The sequence below is a fragment of the Octopus sinensis genome, linkage group LG2, assembly GCF_006345805.1.
Source record: "Octopus sinensis linkage group LG2, ASM634580v1, whole genome shotgun sequence".
Lineage (NCBI taxonomy): Eukaryota > Metazoa > Mollusca > Cephalopoda > Octopoda > Octopodidae > Octopus > Octopus sinensis.
In genome coordinates this window covers 45,550,738-45,568,279 of record NC_042998.1, presented here as the reverse complement: position 1 = coordinate 45,568,279, position 17,542 = coordinate 45,550,738, and the positions used below count along the sequence as shown (strand labels likewise).

The following is a 17,542-nucleotide window of genomic DNA, read 5'->3' as shown; positions in this document are numbered from 1 at the left end:
TCTGAGAATACAAATAAATTTAAAAACACAAGAATAAATTACAATTAATAAGATTGCATATTTTAAGGGGTGAGGAAAATGAGAATGTTTAACATTCATGCTTTCCCTCCAATAGTACCGGAGACGTGATTATATGATTAGTATAAATCTAAAGACAGTCTTGAAGCTTCGATGCAGAGTGACAGTGACCAGATAAAGTAAAGAAGAAAAGAGATCGAGATGACGAACTTAAGTAGCATAGCTTCGTTAATTGATAACAAGTTACATAAGTATTTACTGAGATGTAGTCAAAACAGCTAATACAGGTGAAAAGTGAGAAAGAGAAGCGAGAATGATAGAGAGAGAGGGAGAAAAAGAGAGAGAGATGAAAGTGAAGAGAGAGAAGGGGGAGAAAGAGACTGATTGATAGAAAAGTGAAGAGAGACAGAGTAAAGAGAAGGAATGCTGAGTGAATAAAAGAATAAAGGAGGTGGAGTAACTGGAAGAGATAGAGAATCTGAACGAGGGAAATGTATAAACGTATAGTGAGAGTAAATGAGGTATAGTAAGAGTTAGTAAATTAGATAAAGTAACGAGTGGCAGGGAGAATGACTGAAATAGACAGCTAGAGTGGATGAAGTGGTGGATTTCGTTCTATGGCCGCGTACGGAACCTCTCAGATCAACAACAGTGAAAATATAACACCCACAGAATCAGGATACAACAGCAATCTAAATCGCCATCAGACAACCGATCTGAACGGTCCAAACGTTGGTCCGTCAGACGTACGTGATAAAGTTGAGACTGTTTATTCGTCAGTGCATCATGGTGCGAAAATGTTCCCCAGATCAGGTTAGTTTACTGAGTAATTATTAACCCAAGTGATTTAGTTTATTATATAGCCAGACAATAAATACATTGCAATCTCTCTCTATATATATATTTATAATGTGTGTGAATATATATGTTTGTATAATTATCTTTCTGTTGTAATTAACTAGTATATTCATTTCTCTAGCTCCTTTGAGTTATTAATATCTTTTTAGATTTTTATTATTTTAATCGGTGGGGGTAAAAACCATAAAATAAGGCTTGACAGTTGTAGTGAGATGGCCTTTATTAAAATAAAATATTGAGCAACCCCCGTTTGTGAACGATATGTCTTTACTCACTGATGTTAAAATACTACCAGTTAAATTTTTATAAAATAAAATAATAATTTTTTTAGTTAATGCACAGATACATATACAGATATATATATATATATATATATATATATATATATATATAACTTGCATGTGTGCGAACTCGTTTTTTAGAGATCTACGAAAACAAAACATTCGAAATAATCATCGTTCATTTACGAATGGAAAAATCAATTATAGATGATACTTATTCGATTTATGGTAAACTGTCGATTCCGTCAATCTCGAATGATTTTATATTGTTATATATGTCAATCTGTCATATCCGTATTGGTTCTTTTTTTAAAATATGCAGTATAGTAGTAAGTAAGGGTAATGCAAGAAAGACTTTTCCATTTAGTGTACGATAGATTTAGTAACTGAGTTGCAATCCGTATATTGGGCCGTTACGTCAACATTTGTGTACGTAGCTTCTAGACAAATGTGCATGCACACACAGACAATAAATAACTCGTAGACACATCTACAGAATATCATACCAATGTGTGTGTATATATATATATATATATATGATTGTATGTGTATATGTGTGTGTGTGTGTGTGTATAATGTGTTTGGTAGGACAAACAGGAGAAATAGAACTCAATACATGCCGATAAAATTTTTAAAAAATCGCGCATATATATATATATAATACACTGATGTATATATAATAGACACATATAATACAAATACATACAAACACACATGATTATAGTACAAGTGTACTTGGGAATTTCATTTTTTATCTATACTACATCATTTACGGATTAAATGACAATTTTATTATATATATGTTTCTATTTGTTATAATTACTGATGTACGTAGTATATATATGTATATACACACATATGTATGTATACATATGCATACATATATAATTCGTGTATATGAATTAAGAGGGGAAACGTAGACGCTATAAATACACACATCGATCAAAATACATATTTATTTTTATGGACATAGGGTAAAGAACACCTCTAGATAAATCTGTGGACTAGGTTTTTTTTCAATTTAATTTATTTATTTGCTACGGAAAAAATAGCAATATTGTTCATTCACCTATGCACCCTTCGATGCCTTTGTTTTTTGTTTTCTTTTTATATATCTTTGTTTTTGACTTTCCATAATCTGTTTATATCGGTGACTATTCACTTCTAACCATCAACAAAAAAAAAAAAGAAGAAAAAATTGGCGATTGTTAATTATAGATATTCGATTTGAAGATCCGAATCTCATAAATAAATAAATAAAACGATCAGATTCCATTTGGAGCAGGTCCTGTTATTCACTTCACACCTCCCAAAATGAACTGGGTCATGTTCTTTTACCCTTTTATTTATTTATTTATTTATGTTGCCCCTTCCGGAGTATTAATATAAGAAAATATTTGCCTCGTCTCTGTCTTTCTCCTTCGCTATATATATATAATTGTTATCATCATAATTTAACACCCACTTTCCATGCTGGCATGGGTTGGACGGTTTGACAGGAATTGGCCAACTGGAAGCTCCCCAGCTTCATATTGTCTATTTTAGCATGGTTTCAACGGCTAGATGCCCTTCTTAACGCCAACCACTTCACATGGTGTACTGGGTGCTTTTTTTCACATGGCACCGGCACGTTCTCTTTTTATGTGACACTAGCACCCGCGAGCCCTCAAGGGAAGGACCTCTCGACTGAAAGGGACGTAGAGGTCATTCCTGTATTTACTCAGCTTGATGTGTCTTCTCAAGCACAGCAAACCGCCAGGTATCTCGGTCCCTTGTCAATTTCCTCTGTGAGGTCCAACGCCTGAAGATCCTTTCTCATTAGTTCGTCCCACGTCTTCCTGGGTCTACCTCTCCCAAAAGTTCCCTCTACAATTAGAGATCGGCACTATTATACTATTACAATATACTTTTTTAAAACTTCTTTATACTATGTATATTTCCCTTCCTTTTCATTGTATACTGTATATATTCTCTTTTTTTTTTTTATCATTTCATTATATGTAACCCCACACACACTTCATGTCTGTTTTGCATTGTCCCCCGCATCCTCGCCCCGGTGTCAATAAACTATTATTATTATTATTATTAAGCCAAAACAATACAAGTCATAAGTGCTGAAATATAAGGTACTAACCAGCGAACTATATTTCTTATAACTTGCAGCGTTTTGTCTTTATAACAAAATAATAATTAGTCACACACACACACACACACATACATACATACATACACGTGTCATGATTAGTCCCGTTAGTGATACATACGGAAAATGAAATCTATTTGATACTAATTAGAAACCGATTGAACAATCTTATTCTAATGTAAATGATCAAATTAGCAAAAATAAATCTAAGTTCGATTTAAAACCCGAAAGCTAATTAAAGCTAAGTACACAATAATAATTTTTTTCTTTTTTGTTTACTTCCTGAGAGGGAGTATTCACCATCAAGTAGTGGAGTATTTAACCAATTTAGCCAATCGATATTTTGTAGACCTAATTCGAGTGGGGTAGAATCACTTAATGGCTAATGAGTTTGACTTCATGTGAGGTTTAGTCATCCTTACTTATCTCAAAGACTAGAAAATGCTTGTTGTGCCGTGTTTTTTTTTCTTCCAAGGACAAGGTGATATAGGTAAAGTGATCAAGGGTGTCGAAAATGGGTGGACAATTCGCCTGAGTCTAGAAATACAGTTAAATTTTTTAAACATCTTTTTCTTTAAAAAAAAAAAATGAAACAAATTGTTACGAGCAATTGAATGCATTAGAATTACATTTAGTTTTTAGGTGTTATTTAATTCTGATGTGGAGTAATCAAATATATTCTTTGCGTAATCAACTGGGATTTTTTAGGCGTTTTAGTTAATATTACAAGCGTGGTAGATTTTGTTCACCTACATCTTATGTTATTCAACACTGAAATAACATAAGGCTGCATACTAAACAATTTTACTTAGCTCTTAAGTTTTCCATCTCTTAAGAAAGGCTGAAAAAGTTTTTAATTGTATATATTTTTGCTAAATCTGTCTATACGTGTGCCAGTATTACGGTATATTTGAATCTCCTACTAAACTACTTTCAATCTACGTGTGTATAAAAATGCATACGTGTTATGTATGTTTATACAAGATTTTCCCAATGTATTATGGCTATGAGTTTTAAAATTTATTTTTCACGATGTAGCTGTCACCGTTCCAGTTTCTTTGTTTTACATTATACTTACCTTTTTCTCCACATATTGTACGTAATAATACTTTTTAATAATTTGTACCATAGTCAACTTCGCCTTTCTCCCTTTTGGGGTTGTTACCGTCAAGTACCACTTGAATATTTAGGGATCTTGTACCTATGTAAGAAATAATGTGGAGTTTAAGAAGTAAAAATAAGCGGGGAAATGCAACCTATAATCACATCACTCCTCCTGGAATAAGTCGACTGTTGGATTCAGGCAATGTTTTAAATTCTTTTAGAAAGTTTGGTTACCAATTCCAGAACTATATGCAGAAAAGATTAGGCCATGTTTACTATGTTTACAAAATGTCTTTAATTCTCTAAAAAATGAGATGTAGTAATGGATAAAATTTTACTGCTAACTTCAACTTCAGGATTGGATGTAATTACTAATCTAGAATGCAGGCATGGCTGGAAGTGTAAGAACATTAAGGTTGTTTCTGTTTTCTGTTTCTGCAGTGAGCCCAACCTTATCACTATCAATACTAGGTCTTGTTAGGGAGAAATCTAATCTGTTATCTGGGTTAAGGCCACCACCTGGCTCTTAGATGCCTTTAATAGAATGTATTCTGTTGCAAGTTTTTGGGCTAGAGTACTGGTCTGAGGATAAATTAGTCTTGAGTTACATTGCAACCACTGAGTCCTGGCTTCTTTGCCTCCCACTGCCAGAACCTCTGTGAAAGGGTTTTACACACTGCTTTTCTTCTGATTATATCATTAAGAAAAGAATTAAAAAGTTTTGGAAACACCTGAAACACAAAGAGTGGCTTATGCTTGATAATATTGTAGTTTGAAGTCGGTGTTACCATACCTGTATACACAATAGGCTTGTGAACAGATTAACTCTGAGGCTCTGTACAAAAGACAGAACTCCAATATGTCATCATTCCATAGAAGCTAGTATATAATATGCATCAAGCTTACAGTGAACTTTGTAAGTACAAGAAACAGCTGTCACAGATCCATATCAAAGATGATGCTAAATATACATAGGAGATGAATTGTTTACATGTTCTTAAGACTGCTGAGCTTCAGTGCATACAGCCATCAGAATTGACTCAACTGCTATGACTTTACAAGTTCCAGATTGTGTTCAACATACACAGGGGGGATTTCCCATTAAAATTTAGCATCTCGAGGCTACAAAGATTTCAACACAGAAATATCTTTATAAATGAAGTAGGCTAGTGAGCAATAAAAGGCTGTTAACACTGATGATATGAGCAGGTTCTATTACAACTTGAAGTCTAAACAATCAATTCTACTTGTAGCAGAGACTAAAGAGCCTACATTGCACTGAGTACATGATGTCTGTTCTGTTTTAGATCAGGAAAATCAAGGGGACAGACAAAGGACATATATATAATATGGTGATTGCTGATTTAAAAAGTCTTTTGGTACTATTTGCCAATGATTCCTGCAGAATAGTGATCTTGAGACTCAGGGATTCCAGACAGAAATGTTATTGTACTTGTCCACTTAGGGGGTCTCCCTGTCAATGCAAGCTTGATAACAAGATGGTCAACCAGAAAGTTATTACAAAACAGCAGTACAATGATACAAGCTTACTGGTACTGTTTGATTTTGTGACACACAAACACACGCACATGTGTGTGTGTGTGGTACAAAGTCATCTCCCTCAATATTACTCCCTTTTCAGTTGAGTGGTTTTGCCTTGCAAGTTACTTGTTAATTTCACTGTTGCTGACGTCATGTAAAAAGCACCCAGTACACTCTGTAAAGTGGTTGATGTTAGGAAGGACATCCAGCCAGAAACCATGCCAAAGACAGAGTTTAGTGCAATTCTCTGGCTCATAGCATCTGTCAAACTGTCCAATCCATGGCTGTATGGAAAACACATTAAATGGTGATGATGATGATGATGATATCTGTTGATATTCTCAACTGCTTAATTTCTTAGGCCTTACTGTCAGCTTTTACTAGATGGTGATTATAAATAACACTAGATTAACCTTTGGTAGGCATTCATCGTCTGTGCTATAAACATGATACCAAACACAAAGACAGGTATGTACGAGTCAGTTATACTTCTGTTGTTACTGTATGAGTTAGAAGTTTTGATACCATACAGAACATAAGTTTTCTCCCACAATTTTCATTTCCATATGCACAGCCTGAGCACCAACTGATGTATTTCAGGGAGCAGTTATTTCCTGCTGCAAATTGTATAGAATTGAAAGCTTTTGATTACATTGACCCCCACCTACCCTGTGTTTAACTGGTACTTATTTTATTGGCCCTGAAGAGATGAAAGGCGAAGTCGGCTTCGGTGGAATTTGAATTCAGAACATAAAGCTGGATGAAATGCCACTAAACATTTTGCTGGTGTGCTAACGGTTCTGTTAGCTTTGCTGCCTTATGTCATCTAATAATATTACAAAGCAAAATGCAAGAAAGAAGCATAAAAACGAACTTGCAAAAAATAACTAAGTTGTAATTGATTTTCCCTGGCAAGTTACCTTAGAGTGATTTTCTGTCGTCCTTTGCAGTCCTATAGGTGAATATAATAAGCTCAGCATTGCAAGCTAACATAGTAGTCCATCATTGATATTATGCCTCTGTTGCTTACATTTGTTAAATGTACTTCATCTTGGTACCTATTTACAGCTAAATAAAGCAGTTCAATAAAAATGAAAAATTTTAGATTGAGACACAACACAGTATCTGTGATAGTAATCCAGTGATAAACTAGCATCAGAGTGAGTCTAGTGTTACTTTATGGTTTGATTACTGCTCTCACTCAGAAAGTAAATTCATCATCATCATTTAATGTCCATTTTTCATGCTGGTATGGGTAGGTTGGTTAGATTGGATCTCACAGGCCACAGAACTGCATCGGTTTCCAATGTCAGCCTTGGCATGGTTTCTATTGTTGAATGCCCTTCTTAGCACCAACCACATTATAATGTGTACTGTGTGTGTTTTTTTCATAGCACTGGTACTAGTAAGGTCACCAAGTAACTTGCACAACAGGAAAATAACAAAAAAAAAAGAAAACAAAAAGTTCCCTCAACTGTGTTGCAGTTGATCTTGGATTAATCATCACTATAACACCACCTTTGCTAAAATATAATTCTAGGAAAAGAAAAATGATGAATATTTATGTGTACATAAATATAAACACATGTATATTTATTTAAATGTGTGTATGTGTCATTGAGTATTTCATTATCATCATCATCATTGTATTAAAGTCCATTTTCTCAGGCTTGCATAGATCAGACGAAATTTGTTGAGGCAGATTTTCTACAGGTGGTGTCCTTTCTGTTTCCAGCAAGGTAGTGTTTCTTCATGGCCAGACACATTTTTCACAGAAGACTAGAAACGAACATCATTTGTATGATAGGGTGATTTGTTTACAACTATCACCTGATGTTCAAGACAAAGAGACACTGACATACACATACATATACATGCATACATATATATATATATATATATATATATATATATATATATACAACAGTTTCAGTTTCCATTTACCACATCTACTCACAGGGCTTTGGTGAGCCTGGTACTATAGTTGAAGACATTTACTCAAGGTGACACACAGTGGGACTGAACTTGAAATCTTGTGGTTGGGAGGCAAACTTCTTGACCACGCATCTATGTCTGCGTCTGTATATGTGTATTTGCACATGTGAAGACCAATGAAGTGCTCCTGTTCCATGTTGGACTTAGTATGTATACTCTACTTGGGCAACAAGGACTTTACTGGTTGCCTATGCACGAATTTTAGCTACATTGCAAAGAATGTCTCCCATGAAAAACTGGCATCTGAGTAGAGATTCATTAGCCATCCCCACAGGTGTGCTACAAGTATGTCTGCATAAGGTACACAAAAACCTGTGATATCAATATAGGATCTTTGGAGGGCCTTTCAGACGGCCAAGTGGGATAGAATATCCTGAACTGGTACCTCAAGACAGGAGAAAAAGAGCTGCTGATGGTTGCTGCTGCAGAAAAGTGGGTATGCATAAAGGAGCATAGAAGTGTCAGTACAGCAATAACCGCACATAGATGTGACCTCTGCAACAAAGGCTGTCACACTCCAACAAAAACAAAACCTAAAATATGCAACAATAATAACTCATGGACAGTTGTGACTGAAAGTGGCAAAAAATGTATATATATTTACTCATGTAGGATGAAGAAGATCTAGCTGCTATTTTTAGCTGGATGTATGACTGTAGGAAGGTTCCCTCATTGACATACACACACACGTTTTTGTATGTATGTATATGTGTATGTGTGTGTGTATATACATATATACATACATGCATACATATATATATGTGTGTGTGTGTAATATATCATCATCATTTAACATCTGTTGTCCATGCTGGAATGGGTTGGACAGTTTGACAAGAGCTGGGAAGCTGCACCAGACTCCAGTCTAATTTGACTTGATTTCTATGGATGGATGCCCTTCCTAATGCCAACAGAGTGTGCACAGGTACTTATGTGGCGCTTCATGGGCTCTTTTATGTAGTACCACATGGGTGCTTTTACATGGCACCACATGGGTCTTTTCACATGGCACCAAACAGGTGCTTTTACATGGCACCACACAGGTGCTTTTACATGACACTGCACAGGCACTTTACGTAGCACCATCATGAGTGCTTTGCAACACCAGAGGGGCTGGTCTTCACATATCTGCTGCAGAGTATGGGTGTCCTTGAGTACAGCAAGGTACCAGGCATCTCTGTTGTTTGTCATCTTGCTTGAAAGGTCAGTGTCCTGAGGTCATTCTTTGGTGTATGTATATATATATATATATGTGTATGTGTGTCTACAATATCTAAGTTGGATATCTCTTTTTAACTGCTTTACTGCATTTAACTACTTTGCATCCATTTTGGCACATTTAAAAAGTCCAAGTATATGATTACTGGATTAAATGCAGCTAGAATATTTTATTTTACTATATATGACAGAACTTTATTCAAGTAAGAATTTCTTGAATGACGAAAACTCATCTAAAAAAAGAAAAAGTAGGGTGGTATTAACCCCTTTACTGCAGAAAGCAGTTTTATGTACATGTCTGTCTTTTGTTTCAAACTATTTTGTCAAATTTATTGAGAAAATACCAGTTCTATTTTTTAGTAGCTATTTATCATCATGGCTAGAATAACCATGAAATGTAATTTTGCAGCTCAAGACTGTCTTAGGTTTATATAATACTAGCAGCAGTACCTGGCCTTGTGCAGGTTTATTAATACTAAAATACATGCAATCACACAAAGTCATTGTTTTGGATAAATAGTTTTAAAAAAAGATGTTAACAATCTTCAGTCTGAGAATATTTATTTACTTTTAAAGAAAATATCAGCCCCTGCCAAAAAAAAAATCCACAAAAAACTGTGACTTGTGACCTTGATCTTTGAAAGAGGTGCAGCTATGCAAAATTTTGGTTGTCATGGTACATAACAGTGCCTGTAACTTGAAGCATACATACAAAGATTCATACATACATACATTTTTTTTTTTTTTATATATTAAGATTAGTTAAGTAGTTGAAACTCTAACAGAAAAAGACTTCATTCAGAGTATAAATAAAGATATGTTTCTTGTAATTTAATACTTTGTAGCAAGCAACCAGTGGGTATAAGACAACTACTTCATGTATGCACATTTACTACTTGGCTATCAGTGTCTCTATACTGCTCTCTGCTTGTATATATGTGTGTTTATACATAACTGTCGTAGACACAGGCATGGCTGTGTTGTTAGGAAGCTTGCTTTCCACCATGTGGTCCTGGGTTCAGCACCCTGGCCAAGTGTCTTCTATAGCTCTGAGCTGACCAAAGCCTTGTAAGTGGACTTGGTAGATGGAAACTGAAAGAAGCTTATTGTGTGTATGTGTGTTACTGTCTCCTTACCTCTTAATATCATGTGATAGTTGTAAATGTTAATTGCTGTCATGCAAATGGTGTCGCTCATTTCTAATCTTCCATGAAAACATGTCTGTTCTGGGGGAAATACTACCTCACTGGGAAACAGGTGATAGTTAGCAACAGGAAGGGCATCCAACCCCAGGCAACAGGAAGGGCATACAACCCCAGGCAACAGGAAGGGCATCCAACCCCAGAAAATCTGCTTCAACAAAATTCTGTCTGACCCATGCAAGCATGGATAAATGGACATTAAAATGACAATGAAGTTGATGATGATTGTCAAATATATCCTGATTTTGTTTTAATACCCATTTTAACATGCTGCTATGAGGACAGAGCTGCAGTACAGTATATGATCACTTGATCCTACATTTCGTAGTTTGTCCTGGCATTCTACAGTTCTATATTTAAGCAGACTGAGTGCAGATATGAACAGCATATGGGAACCGGTATTAAGGAAGGATAGAAAACTATTAGATTTATAAACCCTAAAATTCACTCCACGGGCATATGGCACAGTGGTTAAGAGCGCAGGCTACTAACCCCAAGATTCCGAGTTCAATTCCAAGCAGTGACCTGAACACTAACAATAATAATAATAACATTAGCAATGAGAACCCAGGTTTGAAATTTCCCCAAGACACCTGAAGAAGGCTGGAGGGTATATCAGCCGAAACATTGTGTTAACAACAAACAAGATGAGGACAAATATCTATCAAATGTAAACAATGTAAATAATTGTACTGGCATTGTTATGCAGTGCATTAAGGTGGTGAGCTGGCAGAGTCATTAGCACACCAGGTGAAATCCATCTTTACGTTCTGAGTTCAAATTCCGCCAGGGTCAGCTTTGCTTTTCATTCTTTTGGGGTTAATAAAATGCATGCCATTTGAACGCTGGGGTCAACTTGCCCCTTCCCCCAAAATTGCTGGCCTTGTGCCAAAATTTGAAATCATTATTGCATACTGCATTAAGGTGGTGAGCTGGCAGAATAGTTAGCACACTGAGTGAAATGCTTAATGGCAATTTCTCCATCTTCACATTCTGAGTTCAAATTCTACTGGGGTCAATAGAATAAGTACCAGTTGAATACTGGGGTCAATATAATTGGCTATCCTCTACGGAAATTACTGGCTTTGTGCCAAAATTTGAAACCTTTATTTTACAGTACATTCTTACCAGGGCAAGCCGCAAAAATGCATCCCTCCCTCCTAATTACAAAATCCATAATATTATATATTTATTTGTTACGAGTAATTAATGTTTTAAAGCAATATTTTAGGAATAAATCCTTTACTAGTTTTCATTTACCTGCCAGTTCAGTACAGCCTGTAATTCAAAATATATCTTTTTTAATGTTTACTTTTACGAAGCCCTTTTTGATGCCCTTTGTAAAAATGTCCTGACATGAATATAGACATCCATCATATTGTGTTTACCTTCAATAACAGCATAAAACGATATGCTGGAGATCCATTTTTACAATTGCAATGTTATAAATGAAGTTCAAGCTTATCGTGTTATGGTCCATTCTGCACCCCACCTTCAATCAGCACCCATGGCATGTGCCTCTCTTGCCCCCTACTCCAGTTACACTACTGGTCATTGCACAAAACCTTCAACCCCACTATATATATATATATATATATATATATAATATATATATATATATTATATATATATAAAATCATCATCATCATCATTTAATGTCTGCTTTCCATGCTAGCATGGGTTGGACGATTTGACTGAGGACTGGCAAACCAGATGGCTGCACCAGGCTCCAATCTGATCTGGCAGAGTTTCTATAGCTGGATGCCAACCACTCCGAGAGTGTAGTGGGTGCTTTTACATGCCACCAGCACGAGGGCCAGTCTGGCGATACTACTGATTTTTCTACACTAAGGTTAACACACTGTAAATTAAACAAATATTAGATTGACTTACTTAAGTGAAATGCAGGTGTCTGTACATCAGGTGACTAGTCTGGTGGCTGTGAAGTTACTGCTCGTAAGTTAGTGCAGATTGTAAGAGGTTCCCGACCATCAATGCCTGGAAAGTGGGGGTTCTACCTGTGCTTCTATTTGTAATGAGGAATATATTTCTGACATTAATTTATTTGTTCTTTCTACTATAGACACAAAGCCTGAAATTTTGGATGAGGGGGTTTGTCATCAACGCCAGTGCTCATTTTATTAACCCTGAAAGGAGGAAAGGCAAAGTTGAAATTGTAAACATAATAATACATGGTTGCTATGAACCATCAAGCTATTGTTCAACACCCTAACTTTTTAAGTTTTTATGCTGAAAGGCTCTAACTTGGCCATTCTGGCTTCTTTTTATATCATGAAAGAAGTTACAAATATTTAAGCTTGTTTCTCAACCAGCCGGTACTGGGTTCAGTTCCACTGCATGGCACCTTGGGCAAGTGTCTTCTGCTATAGCCTCTGGCTGACCAAAGCCTTTTGAAGGGATTTGGCAGACGGAGACTGAAAGAAGCTCGTCATATATATATGTGTGTGTGTGTGTGTGTGTCTGTGTTTGCAACCCCCCCCACTTGACAACTGGTGTTGGTGTGTTTATGTCCCTGTAATTTAGTAGTTTAGCAAAACAAGACCAATAGAATAAGTACCAGGCTTAACAAAAAGTAAGTACTGAGGTTGATTCATCATCATCATCATTGTTTAACGTCCGCTTTCCATGCTAGCATGGGTTGGACGAGGGCTTGACTGAGGGCTGGTGAACCAGATGGCTGCATCAGGTTCCAATCTTGAGAGAGTTTCTACAGCTGGATGCCCTTCCTAATGCCAACTACTCCGAGAGTGTAGTGGGTGCTTTTTACATGCCACCAGCATAGGGGCCAGTCAGGCGGTACTGGCAATGACCTCGCTCGAATCTTTTTACACACCAGCACAGGTGCCAGTAAAGCGACGTTGGTAACGATCACGCTCGAATGGTGCCCTTTTACGTGCCACAGCACAGGGTCGACTAAAAATATTTCCAGTCGGTGTTCCAGCATGGCTGCAGTTTAATGGCAGAAACAAGTAAAAGATAAGAGAAAAAATAAAAGAAAGCATCGTAAAGTGGATGATGATGATGATTTTAATTGACTCCAACACTAACAACCTAGCAAGTGTCCTGACCTCACAGCTGGTAGAATTGTATTGTAATTTCATTTACAGTAACTAATTATTATCTGTTGTAAAGTAAGATGTATTACGGTGTTTAAAAAAAAAAAAGCTAATTAATTAAATGTCTGAGATATTTTAAATAAGATTATGACTTTGGAAACGAAAAGAATATTTGATATTCACAACATACTGCATTTCATTTCTGATTGCCATCAGATGTTTTATTTCAATGTGTATTTAATACCTGACAGAATTCAGTATAGCGATTACAATCTTATTAAATCTTCAGGCATACCTCAAATTATGTCATTTCAAGTTAGGTCTTTTTTGACTTTATGTCATTTTTTAAGAAATTAATGGGAAAAATAAACCAACTCCAGCTGATTTATCTGACTTTATGTTGGTCTCAATGAACTTATTTAAAATAAAATTTTAAAAGACACCTAAATACCAGTACTGAAGTGGAAAATGAAATAAAATACGCATGAGAATATGTACAAACCATTTATTAAACAGGTATGAGCTAATAAATTTTTTTAAATGTTTTCCCATGATATACCATTTTTAAGTAAAGTCACATGTCTTAGAACCAATTACTGTTGTAAATGAGGTATACCTGTTGAAAAGCCATATAATAATCTTTTCTACTTTAAGCACAAGGCCCGAAATTTTTGGAAGGGGGCCAGTCGATTAGATCGACCCCAGTATGCAACTAGTACTTAATTTATCGACCCTGAAAGGATGAAAAGCAAAGTCAACCTCAGCGGTTGAACTCGGAATGTAAAGAAAGGCGAAATACCACTAAGCATTTCGCCCAGTGTGCTCTTTCTGCCAGCTCATTGCCTTAAAGCCATGTAATAATAATACTCAAAGATGTTGAATTCACTATAAATATGAATTTATTTCATGAGGCTTAAATTTTTGTCATACAACTTCAATTTGGTCACTGACACAGATCAAGGTATTGTGCAATGAAAATTTTGACACTTTCATTGTTTAAATGTCCATCTTCGCATGCTTGTGTGGGCTAGGTGGAATTTGTTGAGACATGTTTTCTATGGTTAGATGCCTCTTTCCTGTTTCCAAGGAGGTAAGGTTCATTTTATTCAAAATATGGAAAGGAATATAATTTTGCAAAAAAGGGGAGAGAGAGAAAGAAAGCATTAATGCAGCACCAAGTGCTTCAGTTGGTCACACCACCTGGTTCAACAGAACCTACTGAAAGTAGCCAACACACTCATGGCATTACCATGGACAATGGCCTGAGGCTAAGGCTTTGGAAAAGCCAAGCGCCCTCATGGGCATCACCTGACACCTTGGTAAGGTGAGCTGCCAATGATGACAAGAACTTTGCCATTAGTGACCCACTCCCTCCAAACCTTGCAAACACCATAGGCTGGAAGAGATAGTCCCTGCCAAGTTCCGGTACTTCAGGGTTTTGTTCCATTTGGCTATGGATTCAGTGACCCTCCCACTTACTGCAGCATCCAGGATGTGAGAGGGAGCAAAAGCATTACAGACTGTGACATCCCAGATGAGGTGCCTACCTCTTACCCAGGGACTTAGGGTAAGAGCATCTGGTCTCTTCCCGTCACTTCTGGATAATCCCACCATCTCCTATTTCCCAATGTCCAAACATCTATCATAGAAGATTGAAAGTAAAAGGCATGCTTCCATGACAGTGGCACTTGCTTACAGCTATTAAGTGCTGTCAAGTCAAGGAGACAGTAACATATGTGCGCGCACACATATTTGATGGGCTTCTTTCAGTTTCTGTCTACCAAATCCATTAATAAGGCTTTGGTTAGCTTGAGGCTATAGTAAAAGCTACTTGTCAAAGGTACCATGCAGTGGGACTGAACCTGAAACCATGTGGCTGGGAAGCAAAACTTTTTACCATGTGGCCTTGTGAAATAAATTAAAATTTGGAGTGAATTTAAAAGCTTTATGTGTTATTATGTGGGTCTTCCACAATATAGTAATTTCAATTTCAATAATGTTTTTCAAGTTTTTTTTTTATTCATTAGCATGGAAAAAATGGGTAGTATCCTCAAAACCCCCTCATTTTCAGTCTCTCCTAGATGGAGAGATAATGATATGAGAAGAGAAGCTTAGTATGATTAATGTCTTTTGAATTGATGCAGATTAAAGTTAGAGGTTGAATTTGAATGCAAAGGAGTTTTTATGAAGAATTCAGTACGGCAGTTACCATATTTGATAGTATAAAAGATAGATGGACATATTAAATACGCCCTAATTTCAGTAGCACATGTTCAGGGAAAAATGTTTTTAATGCATTAAAGCATGTGATATAGGGCCCCACTTAGTATATAGAACACAGGGTGATTTTGTTTGGAGATATTTTCTTGGGAAAAAAGGGATATCTTATTTGCCATCAAATCCAATAATGTAGGGTACAATGAGAGATGGAAAGTTGGTAGGGAGATCCCTTAAATTGGTTTAGTTAAAGGTGGTTTAAAATCAACAAGTTCATTAAAATTTTATTTTCTTAGTCACACAAGGAATTATATTTCATTAGTTATCAATTTTTAAGTCTTTTTATTCGTATTTTGCAAGGTAATGTGAGTGAGATTGTATTTCATGTTTGCATTTTGTTGAAGTAAATGTTTTCACATTTGATTCTTTGTGTAACTGCTAACCACTTGATCATAACAGGATGTTTTAGCTAGTTAGATTGAGGTTGGCAGAGTAATGTACCTTGCCTTGAAATTGTGACTTGTCAACTTCTCCAGTACTCTTTTAACTATAAAAAAGGTGTAAAAAACGAACTTAGGAATGTGTTTGTGTGCAGTTAAAAAACTAGTAATTTATGATTTATTTAAGAAACAAAATAAATCTGTAATAATTCATAGGCATCTCACCTTCTGGTTATACAAACCTTTTGAAAAAATGTAATTGTTTTTATTGTCAATAGTAGTTTGTTTTTTGTTTATATTTATGTTATATGAAGGTAGTAGAACGAATTGTGTTGATAATTTTTATCTATTTGAGGTTGATAGTGTCTTGGTTATGACTTTAACCCTTTAGGATTCAGATTATTCTGTCAAATGTAATGCTTATCAATGCATATTGTTTTGAATTAAACATGCATTTTCGTGTAGCTTCAAGATTTCAATGATGCAATTGTTTATTTGTAAGAATGGCATTATAGGGTCTGTGTGAGAGGTTGGGTCTGGCCAATTTGAACATAAAACAAGTAGAACATTTCAGCTGGATATGACCTGTTTAAATGCTTAAGGGTTAAACTGTATCCAATAGCAGATCATTGGTTCAGGACTTCTTGGGTTTTGAAAAGTGTGGAACCACCTCTTAGCCACTCCTCTATTGCTCACAGGCCTGCTCTGACTTGATAGCACCTATCAGGGTCCCAGCTATGGATAAATAGGAAGCCAGAGTACACTGAAATCATGGGATGCAGCATGATGGATGTGGACTATTTTGGCAAATGAACTTATTAGAATCAATGGTGAATATCACTAGTTGCTGAGCGGGTGAACAGACAATGAACTGTCTATTGCCTGGATCAACCAGTTCAGTTAGTGAACTACTGCTATCACCTGTAGTCATGGTGGTGTGCACAGGTGAGATACTTCAGCTTAGCAAAAAAACCCAATATGGTTTATTGTTCCAGGCAAGTCACCCAGTTCCGATTCAAGATTGACAAAATAAGTACTGAGCACGTTTTGAGACTAATTCAATTAACTCTTCTCCTTCCTTACAAATGTATCAGTTTAAGAACATTTTACCTTTGTATCAGTATAAGAATTATATATGCTTCTTGACAAAACTCTCTCTTTTACTCTTCTACTTGTTTCAGTCATTTGACTGTGGCCATGCTGGAGCACCGCCTTTAGTCGAGCAAATCGACCCCAGGACTTATTCTTTGCAAGCCTAGTACTTATTCTATTGGTTGTCAAGCAATGTTGGAGGGACAAACACAGACACACAAACATATACACACACACACACACACACACACATGCATATATATATACGACGGGCTTCTTTCAGTTTCCGTCTACCAAATACACTCACAAGGCTTTGGTCAGCCCGAGGCTATAGTAGAAGACATTTGCCCAAGATGCC

At 36.2% G+C, this 17,542-nt stretch overlaps 1 protein-coding gene across 1 annotated transcript in view; it reads left to right on the top strand.

Moving 5' to 3' along the window:
- Positions 1-476: 476 nt before the first annotated feature.
- Positions 477-17,542, top strand: part of LOC115229904 (transmembrane anterior posterior transformation protein 1 homolog) — a 92,301-nt gene continuing 75,235 nt past the window's right edge. The window contains exon 1 of the mRNA XM_029800165.2: positions 477-831. Within this exon, the coding sequence (XP_029656025.1) occupies positions 636-831 (196 nt within the window). The 5' untranslated portion in view covers positions 477-635. The remainder of the gene's footprint in view (positions 832-17,542) is intronic.